This window comes from Pararge aegeria, chromosome 13, assembly GCF_905163445.1.
Source record: "Pararge aegeria chromosome 13, ilParAegt1.1, whole genome shotgun sequence".
NCBI classification, from domain to species: Eukaryota; Metazoa; Arthropoda; class Insecta; order Lepidoptera; family Nymphalidae; genus Pararge; species Pararge aegeria.
In genome coordinates, this window is record NC_053192.1 from 2742976 (window position 1) to 2758986 (window position 16011).

The 16011-nt window shown below is 36.2% G+C and overlaps 1 protein-coding gene across 1 annotated transcript in view; it reads right to left on the bottom strand.

Moving 5' to 3' along the window:
• Window positions 1–8719: 8719 nt before the first annotated feature.
• The window catches only part of LOC120628649 (GATOR complex protein NPRL2), a 70620-nt gene continuing 63328 nt past the window's right edge, over window positions 8720–16011 (bottom strand). Inside the window, exons 5-8 of the mRNA XM_039897189.1 lie at window positions 13317–13460; window positions 12333–12417; window positions 11479–11648; window positions 8720–10387 (exon numbers count right to left, since the gene is read on the bottom strand). Coding sequence (XP_039753123.1) covers window positions 10208–10387; window positions 11479–11648; window positions 12333–12417; window positions 13317–13460 — 579 coding nt within the window. The 3' untranslated portion in view covers window positions 8720–10207. The remainder of the gene's footprint in view (window positions 10388–11478; window positions 11649–12332; window positions 12418–13316; window positions 13461–16011) is intronic.

A 16011-nucleotide genomic window follows, 5' to 3' on the forward strand; every position in this document is an offset into this window, starting at 1 on the left:
TTTCTTGTTTCAATTCGCTTACAGTACGCGTGGTTTAAGTTGGCCGGACTGAAATCTGCTGCGCAGACGTAGTACCTAGTACTACAATGGTTTACCTATTTACCTACATGGTGGTGTGCACAGCGTTTCAGCGTAAAGCAGAAAGGGAGCACAAAATGGTAAAATCTCCTATACTCGAGAAATTTAAATATTGTAGGGTAAGCAGTGCCTTTGTGCATATATGAAGTGTACACCACTGCATAGTAGTACATACATACATAGTAGGACATTCCACGACAAGTCGGCATGACAGTGAGATGAGATGAGGTGGGGAATGGAGTGCGCGTCTTAGAAACGTGCCTTTCGTAATTTTAGTGCGGCACTCATTCATTTTGGACATATTTATCTATATTAATCTTATTTACGTTGTTGTTACCAAAATTGTTTTAGGATGTATTTAAATTGTTATGTCGACATGTCACGGGAACGTGTGGAGAGCCAACTCTAGGCCGGCTAACTAAGAATGTGGTAACTGTGCAATAATTTCATTGCTCCTGCACATAATAGTTTTTATAAGACATCACTCGTCCATGAATGTAATACTAGGCGATTGCTTGATCGTGTTAGACGTGCCTAGGGATGTTTGACTGAGGCATGGTTCGAGGCACGTTAACATTTGAACACCGTTTCTATTAACTACCGTAATTTGCAACTTACACAACGCCTCACGCATCAGTTTGCACTACTGTTTAACGCCATCTATTGGGCAATCTTGTTATCGCAATGTACTTTCCAAATTTTGGAATCAAAAGTTTATTGGTTTTTCTTTTATCATAATAATCGTTATCTAAAAAATAGTTGCTGAAGGTCAATATAATTGAGCAATCCACTAAAATCTCACTATTAGTGATTGGGTCGCCTTTTGCTTTTTAACTATGTTTATTTTGTCCTATACTTTTGGTCCGTTTTTATGCATAAAGTTATTTAAATTAAATAAAATAAAATATATTAAATATGTTTTGAAATAACACTAAAAACATACCAGGAACATTTAACAAAAACAGATATGATACACAGCTTATAAAATTTTAGTTTTTAATTTAACCACAGAGTCTAAACTCTAGGAACGTGACAACTGACAGATTAAAATAATAATATGCCTAGTTTATGCTTGTGGTGCAATCTCGCATCTCTGGAGCCCAAATGTTCCTTAACGCGCCCACCATCGGGCCATATGTAAGGCGGGTATAAAACCGTACCACAATTCCTAAAATAGAGTTTAGACATCCAAAAAGAGCATATATATGCAAATTAAATTTTGATCGTAATTAATGAATGCAAATTTTTGTCTATTTATTAATTGTACTAGGAGTTCATAAAATTTAGTCGGTTCTCGATTTGAGGACCTACTTCCTCATGGACATGGCAGTGTGGATAGTCTTATAAAAAAATATTATCAGGAATCTTCCATCACATTTCGCTTTCCTTGAACTAGCTTTGTCTTTTTTTAATAATATATGTAAAATATATCAATAGAATATATATAAAACAAACTGCCTACATTGTAACAATAAACATACTTAATCCCTTTTTTTCTTACCTGTCTTATAATTTTACTAATATTTCTAAAATAAAAAATAAAAAAAACCTACATCCCATAGGTTCAATACAGTTGTTTTTTTTTTTAAACGTATAAAGTAAAGTAAAGTAACATTTTATAAAACAGGTAAGAAAAAATGGAGTATACAAACAAAGTGTTTAATTCTATTTTTTAAAGTATATGCCTCGCTCGCACTGTAAAGAGATAGGTGTGTTTATATAATATTGTGCGTTATTTAATTATATTTCATATTGTATAGTGAAAGCTTGCGAATTCATCGTTAAAACTCATATATGTAAATTCTCCTATGCTCTTTTGTTTTGCTTCTCTTTACATTCAAGGGTTGTTTACCACAAATGGTTATTTTATATTAACTTAACAACTGCCTGTCTGAGAGCCTCGTCTCGCCATATACAGTGAGCAAATAGAGAGTCAGACACGAAAAAAAAATTTAAAACTTGTGTTTGCTTTGAAATTGGATTTTTTGCTTCACACAATATGAGGAATGTGTTTCGAAATAACAATTTATTTGTTAAATTTAAAAATAAAAGATGGAAAGTGCTACTTTTAATTCCAGAAATTAGAAAGGATTCCAACGGGTTTAAAAGAAATAAAATAACCCTTACGAAGACTTTTAAAGATTAGTTTTTTTTGATACCTGCGTATACTGAAATTCTTTTTTTGCACTTTACGCACACTATATATTCACACAACTATCGAGTATTATGTACATACAGACCGTTCTATTTTCTATACGCCGTGCCAAAACGTAATTAAGTTTTTATACAGACCAACAAATCAAAAAGTACTTTGTTTATTTTAAAGTAGAGCCAGCGGGATATCGAATCTTAACCAACTATGTCGTTAATTGCTTAAGAAGGTAAAGGACAGTCAGTATAAAATCTAATGAGAGGTTTCGGCCGTAGCTAAGTTCTAGCTCACAAATTTTACCCCCTGATTATATCCACTGACAATGGATGAAATTTACTTGTCCACCTGTCAAAGAAAGGCGACAGGGTAAACAAGAAGTTACAAAAAAAATATACGGAGGTCCGTATATTTTTGGATCTTATATCCACAGTGGGCACCGTGCTCGAAGAGTAAAACTGTTGGAGACAGTGCCTGAGTAAACAAGCGCGGGGCCCGTAGCTTTCTTTAAAAGAGCCCTTGATCTGCTATGGGTTCTTAAGTGTAAAGTAGTAAACATACAATTCAATACTCAATACGTATCTTAATTACATTACGTATTTGCTATCTAAAGGTTACAATTTTGTGTGTTAACATTATGTTCTTTCTCCGTGGAGGAAATGTCACCTGCCCTCGCCCTGCAGTGCTGTTGATAGATTTCCTACTTAAAAGGAATTTAAATTGTTTTGAGGCAGCTTAGGTGATAGATTGTTCTAGGGTTTCCAATAAAGACTACTTTGCCTTATCTGAGGTGACGCGTTTCTGTCTTATAGCTCATTGAGGAAGCATCGGATTTGCAAGTTATTCCATCAGTCTTCTGAGTCTCTTGAACATAACAGTAGTAGTAGAGTTTATAGTAGTAGTTCAGCTTTTTGTGACAGAGCTCTTCCGCTCTTTTTTTTATTTACTAATTTATACTGATACTAGCTGTTGCCCGCGACTTCGTCTGCGTTTGATTTTGGTTTTTGATGTGGCATTCAATTTAGTTGTAGTTCTAAAATAATTTAAAGTATTCAGTATCGCTAAGCCTTAAATGAGGGGTTTGCTGCCGTCCGCTGAGGAGTACTGTCCTCTATCTTCACATTGATCAGATCTACACAAAGTTAGAGCTAAATTAAATACATATTATAACCTCTATAGTACAAAAATATTTATTTAAATCGGTTATAATTTGTCGGAGTTGTGGTGTAAAATCGTCAAACACTTTCATCCCCTCTTCCAAAGCAACCGAGCTTAATGACGGCATAAAAAGTATCCTATATTACTTCTACCACTTCCAAGAATATGTGCACAAAGTTTCATGAGGATCGTTTAAGTAGTTTTTGTGTGGAAGAGTAAAAAACAAACTTACATTGACATTTATAATATTAGTACGGAAGTATCGATTTCTTCCAAGCAAAAACATTTTAATTAAAATAGAAAATTTACTTTAAACTGAACTCGACGACACCTAGATATGAGAACTGAACTCAACCATACCATAGTACTATCGCTATGCTTATTTTTGCCGCTAAGCAGCATTGTTGCAATGCTGTGTTCCCGTCTGAAGGGCACGGTTGCCGCTGTAATTACAGGCACATGAGAACACCAACGCCTCAAATTAATGGACACAGGGCGCCATGTTGCAGGACGCGCTGCTTGCATGTTTACAGGCGACGGTTTTCCACTTACCGTACTTATTTCGAGTCCTTGAGATGTGTTATTTCAAGGTTAGACAGTAGTCAAGCGTTTACTAATATAGATTAATAAAAATGTCCTTTTCTCTCGCAGGTCACCTACGTCAAAGTTAGTTAAGGGTCTTTAGATCCCGCTGCCCTTACTTTACTTACAGCTATTATTTATGTACCTACTAAAATAAAATGATAAACACTATATTATGTTCGATTTATAAATTTCCAAATGTGCAAACGTGCGTGTCATCGATTTATTCTTTATTTAAGTATATTCTTTCTGACAAAAGAAAACAGGTTGATTGTTTGGCTATTTAGTTATTGGCTCAATTTCCGTTACTCTCGATTCAACTGTGTATTTCAGCCAATCATGAAAAAGTGTCAGCCAATCAGAAAGCATTACTGTCGCTGTCATTTGACAAAAACGGTTTTTCAATGTCAGAGTCGCCCAGGAGCAGTTATATTTTAATATTGTTTTCGCTTTTGATTTAAAATAACAATCAATCCCTGATTTAACGTCGAGGCATGTATTCAAACAGTAATTTCCAAATAATAACCACTGGCGTCTAGGGAATGCGTTTTGTGACGCACATTTTGTGGACCCTTTACACGGGATATACGTTTTTACGTTACAAAATGGGATTAAAGTAAAAAAGTATTTACCGCGATACCGATGAAAATAAAATTGCTTTAAACGTTCCTTGGATAAGTAAATTATGGACTTTCTCCCAGATTTTTTTGGCGTTAGGGGATTCGATATGTCGCCATATTTTAATAACTCCGTTCGCATATATGGAAATTTGTAAATAATCAAAGTATACAGTAGCAACATATTTTTGTATAAGATTTCTGTGTGCTACGGACGCGGATAGATTTAAGAAATTTCGGATATTTGGATGATTTTTTTAGGCTATTTATTGATGCTTATGACTAAAATCGAATGTTTAAATGAATTAAAATTAGTCCTTTTAGATGTATAAGGGGTGTATGAGAAGCTGTAAAGGTACGTAGGCTAAGAGGCGGGTGTCTGTAGCACGCAGTCATCGAAACATGTCTTTACTTTTTTTTTCTCTTTTAAACGCTAGTCAAGTGTTTCGTTACCTACATACTGTTTATGTATTTTGTAACTTATATGATGTTATATAAGAATATATTAAATCAGTACTGTCTTTGAAATATGTCGTTTTTTTCACTCTCCGGGCATGTGTTGTTGAATATATCCTGTTCTCGTATCATCTTAACAGATGGGCAAAAGGGTTATTTAAAAACACTAGATGAGTATTTCATCATCATCATATAAACCAATCACCGGCCCACTACTGGGCATGGGTCTTCTCCCACAATGAGAACAGTTTAGGCCGTGGTCCACCACGCTGTCCCAGTGCGGATTGGTGGAATCCACACACCTTTGAAAACATTATAGAGAACTCTCGGGAGTGCAGGTTTCTTCCTTCGCTTTCCTTCACCGTTGAAGCAAGTGATATTTTAATTGCTTGAAACGAAGTAACTTAGAAAATTTAGAGGTGCGTGCTGGGATTCGAAATCAGCTCCCTGAAATTTAAGCCGAGGTCCGAACCACTAGGATATCACCCCTCGGTAAGTATATACATGTTAAGATATAGTTTTGAAATTGGTAGTATATTTTTACTTTTTCACGCGATTTTTGAAATTGTTAGTATGTTTTTAATTTGCGTAAAGTGGTGGTTTACAAATTTCGACAAAAGTTTGCAAATAAAAACCCAGCCAGCCCAACTACTTTGTAAGTCGGTAATCGTAGGGTTCCGACCTGAAAACAAGCGGATCAAGTCAAGTCGCAAGAAACAGTTAAATAAAAATAAAATAGAAAATAATTCGTTTTATTAAAATATCATTCACCTATATACAAAATACAACATTATAACAAAAGAGTGACTAATAAGAGTTTCATTACTATAATATAGTTACAGTCTATAAAAATAATCTCTTACAAAAATTTAAATAATTAATAAACAACAATTCGACTAATTTTTAAGTTATATAAAGGTGTAAAGTCATCAACAAGGTATTGCGATAAAACGTTTAAGGTACGAGTCTAGCTTTAGCTTTATATATTTTATGCAAGTCGTAGTTTTAAGGCACTTACGTAGAGTTAGGATAGGTACTGCCTTTAAATGTAGCTTTGTCAGAGAATACTTCAATGCCGGCTCCGACGAAACCGTTTAGGCATGAAAATCCTGACAATGAAAAGAACCGTACCAAAGGCGCCAGGAGGGACAAAAATGAATATTTTATTTATATAATGCGGTACTTACACCATCAACATATGACGGCACGCGGTTTAATCGGTCGGATATATATTTTGAAAATTACCGCGAAAACAGTGAGACTGTTTGCGAGGCAATTTAATTTTTTTTTGTTATATTTAACGCTGTGAAAATATATTTTTTTTACATTTAGTTTTTTTTATATTATTTTTTATATTAATTCAAAAATCAAACTGAAAATTAGTCTTGATTCCCTAATCATAGAATTCATCAGAAAAGTCACTCAATGACTTCTATGATGAATTATTGTCAGTTGGTAATTAACTTTACTTCGTATACGTTAAATAACTCAGTATAGTAGCTCCTTCATCAGAGTTAAATCATACACTTCCCACGCAATTAAAGAACAGATTTACAAAAGAAGGGGAAGTGGTAGTCTTCCCCGGACGAGATATATCACAAAAAGCTGTACTACTTTTAGAAAATTTACAAAATGTGACTGATTTCGTTCTATCCCTTTCGCACAATATACGGGCGAGTAAATGTTTTGCGAATTTGATGGCACCACATCGGCCGCCTGTTACATATACATTCTGAAAATCGCGCGAGTTATAAATATTTTAAATTAACGAATTATCACATACAAGTTTATTTTGGCTCTTATAGCCCAATTTAAATGAAGACAGTTTTGTCTATGACTACTATCATCGCTTAAAACATAATTATTGTAATATTGTCCACGATCGTTCTCAGAATTATAATTTTGTTTTTAAGACAGACTTTAGGGTATGTCATACTAACTGCAGTTTTTATTAATATCTGCTTTAAGGAATGGTAGTTGATCATAGTTTTTTTCGTACAAGGTTTTTAAATTTCGGTGGGAAATTCACGTCTACGCTAAATTTAAACATCTAATTTACTATCATACACGGTGACTTGGTTTTCGTCGTTGAACGGTGACTACCAACTAATCTGACATTATTACGAAAAGTGCAATAACTTTCGTTTCTGAAGTTTTATACATATCAAAAATCAACAAAATGAGATACTTTGTCTTCTTGGACAGCTTTAAAGTCTCATTATCAACCCAGTACCGGCCCGCTACAGGGTACGGGTCTCGCCCACAATGAGAAGGGTTTAGGCCGTAGTCCACCACGCTAGCCCAGTGCAGATTAGTGGACTTCAAACGCTCTTGAGAACATTATGGAGAACTCTTAGGTATGCAGGTTTCTTCACCTTTAAAGCAAGTGTCACGTGTCGCAAATCATACGTATCGCTTCTAAATATCTATCGCGAATCAAGTTTATACTAAAATAGCGACAATATCCAAGCCAGGTATTCGTAATTTCCTGCATAACTGACATAACTTCACTGTGAAGGTTCGTCAAACTATTATTTGACATAAAAATTTGAATCTAGTTATTGCATTTATCGTAAGGTGACCATAACAATATGTTTAATGGGCCGTTGATGGAAGACGATGAAAGTCCCTGTATATAAGTCAATGCACCTTACCCTATACACTAAATAATAGCACCTTTTTGTACCTTCTATGTAGATACAGTCAGATTGTAAATAACTAATATTGAGCAGTTTTCAACATATACATATACATATAACATATAGAGTTTATAACAATATTTCGATTATATCAAAACTTGATCAAATCTAAATTCTTAATAAATCAAAACATGGTTATTTTATGCACGATTTCATTCTGTTCATATACTAGCAACCAATACACGCACGTTTGCAAAACTGCATGCGGGCATTTAGAAGTGATAAATAATAATTATATCAGACGCGTGCTTTTCTCAGGCAAATCTTTGAATTTCCTGGACCTTCTTTACTATTATATGCATATACACCATCTTCTTTACGAAACCAGTATGCAGACGCTATCATGCCTTTCATCGTCTGGAAAGGATCTGACTTAATATACGAGTAGACATATTGATTGTTTGTATGACGTCTGATAGAACTACATTAAACTAATATCTCACTTCTGATATAATAGAAATAATATCATAACATGCCCCCTAAAATATAAAAATATTCGAAAACAAATTATGCTTATTTCATTTGAAAAGAATAATATTATGTAAATACAAATTTATCTGAAACATTAACAAATAAAAATAATAAAATATTAAAAATGCGTCAATATTAATATTAGATTGAAGTATACAATATTTAACCAATAGTGAATATCCTATAAATAGTCTATTCTCCTAAGCTGACTAAAAATATTGAAAAGTCCCAAATTTTTCTCATAAAAACGCGTAAAATATAGCTTATACAGACGCAATTTTGCAATAATACAATTCGAAAAAAAAAATATTTAAAAAAAACAGACTATAGTTATTCGTTGCAAGACTAATATTACATTTATTTTAATTAAAAGTTAATATATGTAAATAAACAGTCTACAAAGTGATGTTTTATGCATTTTTTGTACTTGAGGACTAAATAAAATATTCTAGTTATAATAATAATAATCTATGAAAAATATATGAATAATTATTTCTTTTATACGAAAATTTCTTAACCTATGCTACGAGAGATAGTAAATTTTTAGTCAAATTATATATTTTTTTCGATTAACACCATAATTCTATAAGTCTACAAAGTGCGCAAAGACTAGAATCTATTATATAAATTACGTCGGATGTCTATATAACACCTGGCGTTATGCACATATTTACCTCCAATATAATATTTATGCCAAAAGTAGCAAAAATTACAGTTAGCAAAGTCATTGCTGCGTAAAGTTTGCAGCGAAATGTTTGCTCCAAGGACTTTGTCGGGATATTGTTTGCGGCTGTAGTACGAGTTAGCACCCAGGGAATCTTATGAGGATATTGGTTCCGGCTTAAATTATGCCTGAGTAAGCAGTCAGGGACTCATGTCGGGACATTGTATGTGGCTGACATTATACTTGAGCTAGCACCTAGGACTCGGAATCGAGAGATTGTTTTGCGGCTGACTTTTTGCCAGAAAATTTGTGGCTTAGTAAGCGTCCATCCCATGCCAGGGCTCCATTTGGCGTACAGTTTCCGGCTGCTTATTTTCCCAAGTTAGCGCCCAAGGACTAATCTCGAGATATTGATTTTCAGCTGACTATTTGAATATTTGCATTCAACTGGACTTAGTTCTGCGAATAGTTTGTGCGCGCGTAAGCGCTAATCACGGCTCCTTCTTGGCATACAGTTTGTAGCTGACTTTTTTCGCCGACCGAACGTGTCGGACTATTGTTTGCGGTGGAATATTTGGCTAAGTTAGCATTCAAGAACCTATTTTTGCATAAAGTTTGCACCTAAGGAAGTATACATTCTAGTCCGAGGCGCCTTTTTGGCGTTCAGTTCGCAGCTGACTAGATACCTGCGTTAGCGCCCAAAGTCTCATATATTTGTTGCTCAGTTTGTCTGATACGCTGTACACTAACACTATCTTCACACTACCTACGCAGTTGAGAGTCTATCTGAAAATGGGCTGCCACAAACAATACGCGTTACTAAATTGACAATAGAAGAAACCTTCCTGTGTAACAAATGTAAAAAATACAGGCCTACTTTGAACATGAAAATTTTGACACATTTTTACGAACTTTCATAATGAACACAATATTATTTAATCAACGTCTTATAATAAAATAATCCAAACATCATATCCTTGCTTAGCGAATTGAAAATGGATCATGCATTAGCATCGCCAAATTGTCAACTATTCAGTACTTAAACGTCATGTTATCACTTCGTTCAGCAACATTGAATACAACATCGCAACGCCCATTTGAGTCCAATTAACACGAGACCCACAGTTACCATATGAATGGGATGTTACAAGAGATTCTAAACACATTTTCGTATTTAGCAGTTCATTTTCCTACAAGTACTCGAATCACACCATTTAGGAATTCGGTCCAAAGCACAGTTCACGAGCCCAATTCATTTGACGGTAACCGTGTTATCACTCGGTCATAAAACACTCACGAGTCCAGGAGTCCCAGAAACACGAGTCACAAGGCCTCACTTGACGATGAAGATGACGTCACTGTCCCGCTCCAACTGCTCGTCGAGCTGCGAGGCAGAGAGGCCTCCCTGGCAGCACAGCTCGTCGAGGCAGACGAGGCCGTTGTAGGTGCGAGCTACGTACTGGCTGTGTTCACTGCGCAGCGAGGCGTTATCGTTGTGCAAGGTCACTGGGTACTGGAAGGAGGTTTAACATGTATTTAATGGTATTTTATCAAATATTATATAGATTTGATGAAAAGTATCAGTGACAATGGAACTCTTCAAAAATTACAGCAAATTAACCACTTGTTGCTATGGCATAAATAAGCATTGTCTACGCAAACACACAAAATGAAATCGCGCATGTTCCCTCGAAAGGGTTATTAAGTATATCGGAGTTCACCCACATTTTCTATCAAAGTTAGGAAGCAGTATAGTTTTGTCTCTACTGAAAACTTGTAGCACATAATGTTCATGCTTGTTTTATACAAAAATTCTGTTACAAAAATTTCTATATTTTTAAATTATACGATTGTCATGGGTTTTCTATGTCATTTATTTGGACGCTAAACCACGACAGATTTTCATTCAACTTTCGTCGGCCGCGGCTTCGCATGTATTTAGCCAGTACAACAATTTCGATTTATCTCAAACGACGGTTCACGGACGATAATTTTACGTGATAACGTGCGTTCGATTAGATGAGATGCGTCACAAGCCAAACGCTTAGGCCAATCGCAACTCTCTATCACTTGCTCCGCGTTCTCGCTTGCACGCTCGGCTAAGGCGGAACGTGACAATGAGTCATGCTTTTTCGCGCGTACAACCGGCGTTCATCGATTTATAAGACTTTTACACGTTAAAAATATTATTTCTTGTATAATAGTCCGGTCAATTTAGACATTCAAAAAGTTATAAAAGTTGTTATCGTCTTAATATGCACACGTTTCCACGCCACGTATGAGGTAGTGTACTTAGCGAACTTTTATAACTTTTTGAAGGAAAAAAAGTATTTTTACATTTTTTATAGATAGTTAGATACGATCTAGAATTTTAGTCTAAGGTAATAAAACTTAACGTTTTGCTGAAAATAGCGAAAAACTAATTTTCTTGACATTTGACCTTGAATAATTTTTATTCCATACACGGGAATGATGGGGAACTTTTAAATATTATTTATAATTGTGTTTTGAACAATTTTATTGATTTTCAGCTTGTTGGGATTTTATATACCTTCACTCTAATTTTTTGGTCTAGATGGACCGGACTATAAGTAAGTCTCTCACCTTGTACACCCTGCGTATTAGTCCTTCCAGCACTCCGAACAGCACCAGTTTCCGCTCGTTGATGGCCAGCTCCTGTGGCCGCATGCGGCGGCAAAGGTCGCGCACCGTGCTGCCGTACGACATGCCCGCGTACATGCGGAACAGGTCGCTTACCCGCGGCAGCTGCCGAGCTGCCAAAGTTCAGAGTAATATATCTGAGATTTCCCACCAATAAATAAATAAATGAATACTACAACACACATCCTCATTTACTCCGAAAGAAAGCGTAGCTTGTGTTATGGGTACTGAGATAACTGATGAATGATTTGTTTTATGAATAATATACATAAATACTTATTATGTATAGATAAACACCCAGACACTGAAAAACATTCATGTTCATCACACAAATATTGTCCAGTTGTGGGAATCGAACCCACGGCCTTGGACTCAGAAAGCAGGGTCGCTGCCCACTGCGCCAACCGGTCGTCAAGGCCGCCTTTTCTAGGCCTTTTCTTTCTAAATTTTAAGTACCTGTCATTTGTTTGTTTTATTAAAAATAGAGCAATTGTGATGATGTGTGCCGTTTGTATGACAGATCAGAATACGGGCAAAATTATGGGCGAACCATCTCGTTCGAAGAAGCATGGGCGAACGGGCGTACCCATGCCTCTTCGAACGAGATGGTTTGCCCATAATGCCCACTCTGGGCAGACAGGTTGCTGATAGCAGTAGATGGAAGTAGGTACCGTTCTTTGTTATATTTCTTTAGTCGCTGTGAACGAAACTCTCGGGGAGAGAAAAGGTGGTGACAACCATACTCTGATCTAATATCCCATTTATAATATTAGTAGGATTGAAGAAACGTTACTTACGACTTCTAGCACAGAATTCAACGCATTGCCGTTGCAGCCCAGCGCACCGCGTGAGCTGTCTTAACTTAGGCGTCGCACTGTACACCTGTTGCAAGGGAAATTAGGTTATCACACAAACAAATTAAATTGCAGACACCGTCTGTGATTTCGTAGTGAATGCCTCTTATCATATTGATTATTACTAATTGAACGATAATATGGTTTTATAATTTTTATTAGTGTTTTTACCTACAATTGGAGGAATTATCAATTTTATGTAATGATGTCCTCAAAGGCGTGTGGAGTCTACCAATCTGCACTGGGCACGTGATGGACTACGGTCTAAACCTTTCTCATTGTGTGAGGAGACCCGTGCCTTGTAATGATTTGATATCATTATTATCATCATCATTTCAACCTATTGACGTCCACTGCTGGACATAGGTCTTTTGTAGGGAGTTCCACAATCCACGGTCCTGGGCCGCTTGCCTCCAGCGCCTCCCAGAGACTCGCCTGATGTCATCTGTCCACCTCGTTGGGACCTTGTTGGACCGACCTGCGTTAACTAGTGTGGGGTTGTCATTCCAGCACCTTAGGACCCCAACGGTCTATCGGTTCTCAGAGCTATGTGCCCATGATATATGGGTTGATATGATGATGATGAAATAATTTACATAAATAAATAATAATAATAATAATAAATATACTACGAAAATACACACATCGCCACCTAGCCCCAAAGTAAGCGTAGCTTGTGTTATGGGTACTAAGATGACTGATGAATATTTTTATGAATTATATATACATAAATACTTAGAAAATACATATAAACACCCAGACACTGAAAAACACTTATGCTCATCACACAAACATTTTCCAGTTGTGGAAATCGAACCCACGGCCTTGGTCCACTGCGCCAGTCGGCCGTCAAAATAATAAAAAACGAACGACGCACATAAGGTTTTCATACATGTTAACTACGTATGGTAGATTACTGGTACTCACAGCACAGTACTGGAATATGGGCACGAGGGTCACCACTCCGTAGTACACGAGGTTCTGCACGCAGGCTCGCACCAGGCTGATCTCTACGTCGGTGAGAGCGGCTATCTTCGACACGTGGTTGAACCCGTCTATGTACGGCAGGATCTGGAACAAGCGGCTATCATCAAAATCACTACAGGTACTCCTCCCACAATGAGAAAGGATCTACTTAGTATTACTTCTTACGAAAATATGAAGTAAGTTTTTCGTAGATATCTATTAAAAAAGTATTTTTAGTAGTTTTCTTTTTTTAATTACTAATTACTTAACTAATGAAGTATGTAGTTACTTAATTTTTTTGACGACCTCGGTTGGACCCTTTTGAGACCTGCACGCCTTAGCCGTGTGTTTTTGTATATATATATAGACGATTCTTCGATATATATAATTGGAATCTCGGAATCGGCTCCAACGATTTTCATGAAATTTAGTATACAGGGAGTTTCAGGGCGATAAATCGATCTAGCTAGGATTCATTTTTAGCAAATGTAATTTTATTCGTGTTTTCCGGTAATAACCGATTTGGTGCAGACGAAGTTGCACGGGTCAGCTAGTTTACTTAAATAATGAAGTCGTTACTTAATTTTTTTTGACGAACTAGGTTGGACCGTTTGGAGACCTGCAATCTCTATAATATTGTCAAAGGCGTGTGTAGTCTGTCCATCCACACTTGGCAAGCGCTGTGGACTACCGCCTAACCCTTCTCATTCTGAGAGGAGACCGGCAGGGTGATTACGTATCACGCGACAGGCGTAAATCTTGCAATCACTGCTGTCAAACGTCACTTTTGTTAATTTATCGTATGGAAAAGTGACGTTTGACAGCAGTGATTGCAAGATTTACGCCTGTCGCGAGATACGCAATCGCGCCGGCAATGGGTGGATGAACTACATGTGGATGTGGCATAAGGTGAGAACGTCTTTGCGTCTTTTGCGTCAAACTAGAAAGCAATTTACTTTTATTATCTTTGACACAAGTGTTTTGTTTTTTGTTACCTAAAGTATATGCCATTTATTTTTATTATACTGATACTAAAATTACTTTGTTGCCTACTTGGATTAGATGGCATTTGAGATTACTGACAGCGAAGTTCGACGCCTGGGCTAAAAACATATTTAATTATTGGGCTTTCTGTTTTCAAGCATCAGCCGTGAATTGGAAATATGGCTTTAAAATGAAATCCTTAACTTATATTATAAACACGAAAGTGTATTTATCGGTTTGAATGTTTGTCCTTGCGTTAACTAGGTTTAGGTTTAAAGACATTTATTCCCATAAAAATACCTAAGTCACTTACATAGGAAACTTAATTTTCTATAATAAATTAATACACTTCGCCATTAGACTAAACTAAATTCAATTTTACTATCATCTACTCATTCAATGTATTCGTCTTTAAATATATTGGTATTACTTAATATATAAGAAGCTAATTTAGTTTTAAAGAGTTTACATTTTTTTATAAAATTTGGCGCCTTCAAAGGTAAGGGATTTTTACCATAATTTTTTCTAGTTTTAGGTAAGGTAAGGAAACTGGCTCGACGAGTTTTATTTTTCTTTTTGTGACAGTGACATCAGTGTGGATTGTTTTGTTTATTGATTTTCTAATAAAGATGCACGTGCTATATATATATATAATTGATGAATGTTAATTATTTTAGTATCACTATAGGTTTTTTTGTTTTTAGAAAGAGTTTTTAGTATTTTATTTTGAGCAGTTTGCAGATGAGCTAATCTTGTTTTGGTGGCACTTTACCAATCAAGTTGATTTTGGCATAGAGTAAGGAAGGAGAGTAACAAAGGCTACTCTTAATCCCTGGGTATGAAACCTCATTTTCACCTTGTCTCCACGCATGGTTTATGTAACCAGGCATTTATCGTCATCCCACTACCATCCCACCACAGGATCCACGCAGGTTTCCTCACCGACGTCTTCCTTAACCGTGGAAGCAAGTTATATTTAATTGCTCGAAACGCACATAACTCCGATAAATAAGAGGAATATTTATGTGCTTAAATACACTGCGTCAGTGTAAACATGTATAGGTTAAATCGGGACACTTTTTTCTTTAATTTTGTATGAGACACGCGCTCTTAAATACTTATAATTAATATAATATATGAAGCTAAAGAGTTTACTTAAACGCGATTATCTCAGGAACTACTGGTTTACTTTGAAAAATTCTTTCAGTGTTGGATAGCCCATTTAGCAAGGCAGGCTATAGTTTATATACCATCAATCTTAGACGAATCGGCGCATAGCACCAATGAAGAACGTTTCAAAATAGGGTTTTTTTTTCTTTTGGGAGTTTCCGCTGCGTGCGCGGAAACGGTTAAAGCTTCGATAAAAACATGTATGACAAAGTAAAAAGTAAAAAGTTCTAAAAAAGAGTCCGCGAAAGCATATATCCATAGGATATATATATATATCCAAGGTTGACTTATACGCGGACGAAATCGCGAAGGACCGCTAGTATTGATAAACATCCCAGACACTGAAAACCATGCATTCATCGCACAAACATTTTCCAGTTGTAGGAATCGAACCAACGGCCTTGAACTCTGAAAGCAGGATCACTGCCCTCTGCGCCAATCGGCCGTCGTAAATGCGGTAAGGCCGGGCTTACGTACGCGAGCCTTTATAGCGAGTCATCAT